The following is a 3,716-nucleotide window of genomic DNA, read 5'->3' on the forward strand; positions in this document are numbered from 1 at the left end:
GGATATGAATAGTGAATTGATCAGATTCACATTTGTTACCCTCGCATGTGCAAAAAAATGTCAAGTGATAAGACCCTTTTTTAAATTTTATTCTTCTCCTTTTAGACCTAAAAGTTATTATTTATTTTGCATTCCCTCGAGAAAATTCGATTACCATGTCTCGTATCCAAGGAACAAAACTTCATGCTCTAGTATCCTGATGATGACACCTAAACGCTCGTGGTCTACCTCGAAATCAGATTCCTTTTTTAGCATCTTATAATTTATTGCATATGGAAAAACATTTCCCTCTGCAATCATGTTGTGTGTGTTTCTTGCAGAAACCATGACCAATCTCAGACTCCCAACAAGCGTCCGAGATGAGCCTTGACATAAGCCAAGAAGGGATATTTTCCACTCTAAAACTGCTGAATGTTCAAAGAATTTGCCTTTCCTTTCTCCGAACAATCTCAGACTCCCAACAAGCGTCCAAGACGAGCCTTGACATAAGCCGAAAAGGGATATTTTCCACTCTAAAACTGCTGAATGTTCATAGAATTTTCCTTCCTTCAAATAGAGACCATCTTATTACAAGGATACAAAGATGTCACGTATTTCAAATATTTCCCGGGAGAAAAAGCTATAAAAGAATAAATTTCGCTAATTAAAACTGTGGATCTCAGAAATCCCTCCAAAGCAAAATTCACACAGCAGGAGGTACAAGTTATAGAGTAGAAGCAAATTACACTAAGAAAAAAGAGAGAAGCAGGTAATATATTTAACTGGATGTTAAAGAGTTCTTCACTATACATCCCAACCGTCCTTCCGCCTGCTAAAATCGGACTTCCGATGAGCCAAACTCCCATAAAAATCTGAAAACTTCCTCAGACAATTGCTTCTGACCCTGTAATGTGCTTGTGTGTTTCTGCTAATTGCGACAGCAGAGATTTTTGATGTATCGATTGCCCATGCAGGTTTCACGTACTCAACTACTGGCGAAGAACTTGCATTTGCATTCAAGTAGTTCATTAGCACATCCTCGCAATTAAAATAACTGTCGACCAATGCCCTGCCTACCTCAGCTTCCTTGCTCCAATACCTCTTGAAAGCCAACTGACTGTCTATGAAAGCAGCCCCCGTCAATATCATGTTATAACCATCGTGTTTACGAGCATGTTTTTCTCCTCGGTACTTCAAAGGGCTGCCATTTATGAGCCGAGGATAAAACCCAACAATTCGATCTGGATGCTCGCGCCACACCCTGAAGCCCCGTTCAATATCATCGCAAGTCATCATAATATCATCATCAAGCTCCAGGACTGCTCGTGTTTTTATAGATGAATCAATCTTAAATCGATTGTTTAGTGAGTTCTGTTTCTCGACTCTTATCCTTACTGGCACTGCGGAGTCAAAGTCACTTGATTTTGGAGGTATTCCTTTGTTCCACACAATAACTATCTCGTGCACCGAGGAACACCTCGAATAATGCTTCACATACATTTTCAAGTTCCAAAGCCGAGCATCATATGTCATTGTTAATAAAGTGAACTTCGAATAGTGACCATTGAACAGGTAAGGTTCTTGTGCGCCACTACCACCATATATATATGCAACACCATCACACATTAACACAACAGCCACCAAAATTGTTAAAGCAAGGACGAAAATTCTAGTGCACGTGTTTGGTCTTATTCTGGCACGGAGAATCGAGCTCATTTTGTTCAACCGACTGCAAAGAAGTCTAAGCTTGGAAGACAACAAATTCGACCTCTCCCAAGCCAAGAAAACACCGCTTCTCTTTCCCATGTCATGCAGGCACCAGCTCAAGGGTACTATGCACCTCACAGCCCCAACTATCATGCCCACAAATACGACGAGCCCAGCAACAGCTAAAACTGACACAAACCCAAGAATAAAGCGACGATTTGCATCTCCAGACAGTACTCTGTCCCCATCCCAAACTGCAATCCATTCACCGGAACTTAACTGCTGTACATCAAGGTGGTGGTTGCGGGCCCCATTCCAAGCATTCCGTCCCTTACTCGATTCTTCGATACCCAAGGGAACTTCAACTTCTTTGAACTCCTCAGTGGTAAGAACTTCCACTCTGAAGACACGTATCCGCCGCCCATAAGTCTCACCGCAGTCTTGACCAATGCGGTAAAGATTTCCATTATATACAAATGGCCTGCCTCCATTCCGAGCTCCCATGCTCTCGTCTGTGTTAAATATAGGGTTCTTCTTATGTGGTTTCCAGGGACCACGAGGCGAGCTACTATACCAGATCTCCAGCTGTCCATTACTTTGGGTGCTTATACCACTGTGATCTGAACCAAAGAGCCAGAATTTCCCCTCACGAGGAATAATAAAAGAATCGACCAGAGGCTTTTTCATTATTATCTTATCGAGAGTCCATTTCAAAGGAAACTCGATGGCTCGATAGAGACGAAGTTCCCCTTTCCAACTGCCTTCAGGCATCATATATATCTGCAGAAAACCAAAATTTATGAAAACAAGAAGGTTAGTGTTTCAATCAAGAAATTAAATGATTGGGAATACATTGCAATCTTGGACTGCGTAAGCTGGCCATTATGACTCAAAATTGTAATAAATGCAATGTATAGCCACTATAGAATATTTCCAGATCCTGGAAATTTGGGTTTTATTTGTAACTTTAGTATTCAATGGAATCGAGATCTTACACTGCCATCGTAGTCAAAGACATATGGATAAGAGACATGCCAGTCCTCATTGAGGGCGATACCCAAGTGCTGCCACGTTGCTCCCTTATCAATACTTCGAGAAACTCCAATTTCACCTTGCATTTTAATTGAATTCTTCGTTTCATAGAAAAGGTAAAGGATATCTCCCTGAATCACATTGTCAAATATCAAATATAAGTTATTTTCTAAGTTAAAGAGATGCCCAGATGTGATGCCAAGAGGCTAGTAGTTTTAAAATAAGTAAGAGCAAACAATTTCAGTTTACACGAAATCATGACACATATATATAGAGAACATGGAGGCAAGCATACTACACCGGAATCAAGTTCAAGAAATTACAGACAAGATGTCTAAGGTCATATGTGAACATTCCCCAATAAACATTGTTTCATCTCCTCGTTCTCATGAACTAATCATGACTTTGATGAGCAACAGCTAAAAACCAATACTCGTAACAAACATTAAGAAACCTAGACCTTCTAAAGTGAGCAGGATGAGACCGATAACTACATTTAGTTCATATTTTTACTTAATGTTACTTCATTAAGTTCTCATACAAATAACTGATGGCCATAATAGGAAATGACATTCCACCTTCAGCCACTAACATGTAATCTAAATATAAACAAGGATGCCTAACTTTTTTCTGTCACGAGGCTTCTCTTTGGGAATCTCTTGACTTCACTTAACAAAAACGTTCCATTCAAACAATCACAGATTGTTATGCGTATGAGCTCATGGCCAACAATGTTCCATTTCAATAACCATCCTCATCAAAGCACATTTCTTGTTAACATGGTCCTTCTAAACAATTTTTATTTTTATTATTATTTATTTTTATTTTTAGCATTAACAATCAAATTGAAACCACGACCATTTTCCTGATAAGAAACAGCTCCTTCCTAACCACCTAACCAGGTTTGGGAACCTGTTGGGCACAAAGTAGCCCACAAATCCACATATAGTGAAATCTTCAGCCCGTACCTAATCTCTCTCTCTCTCTCTCTCTCTCTC

At 39.8% G+C, this 3,716-nt stretch overlaps 2 protein-coding genes across 2 annotated transcripts in view; both read right to left on the reverse strand.

Moving 5' to 3' along the window:
* Positions 1–327, reverse strand: part of LOC111397858 (ubiquitin-conjugating enzyme E2 32-like) — a 1,265-nt gene extending 938 nt beyond the window's left edge. The window contains exon 1 of the mRNA XM_023024827.1: positions 155–327. Within this exon, the coding sequence (XP_022880595.1) occupies positions 155–327 (173 nt within the window). The remainder of the gene's footprint in view (positions 1–154) is intronic.
* A 295-nt stretch (positions 328–622) lies between these two features.
* LOC111397859 (glycosyltransferase family protein 64 protein C5-like) lies at positions 623–3,086 on the reverse strand. The gene is made up of 3 exons (XM_023024828.1): positions 3,042–3,086; positions 2,682–2,924; positions 623–2,466 (listed from the first exon to the last, which is right to left on the reverse strand). Exons 1-3 carry the CDS (start codon positions 3,084–3,086, stop codon positions 784–786), a joined length of 1,971 nt encoding a protein of 656 aa, XP_022880596.1. The 3' UTR covers positions 623–783.
* Between the last annotated feature and the right edge of the window lie 630 nt (positions 3,087–3,716).

This window comes from Olea europaea, chromosome 7 (genome assembly GCF_002742605.1).
Source record: "Olea europaea var. sylvestris chromosome 7, O_europaea_v1, whole genome shotgun sequence".
NCBI classification, from domain to species: Eukaryota; Viridiplantae; Streptophyta; class Magnoliopsida; order Lamiales; family Oleaceae; genus Olea; species Olea europaea.

Coding starts and splice junctions, on each gene's coding strand:
- LOC111397859 (XM_023024828.1), bottom strand. CDS start 3,086: ATGTTTATTGGGGAATGTTCACATATGACCTTAGACATCTTGTCT. Junction 2,925..3,041: donor TGACCTTAGACATCTTGTCT/GTAATTTCTTGA, acceptor TAAAACTACTAG/CCTCTTGGCATCACATCTGG. Junction 2,467..2,681: donor TCTTTGACTACGATGGCAGT/GTAAGATCTCGA, acceptor GGTTTTCTGCAG/ATATATATGATGCCTGAAGG.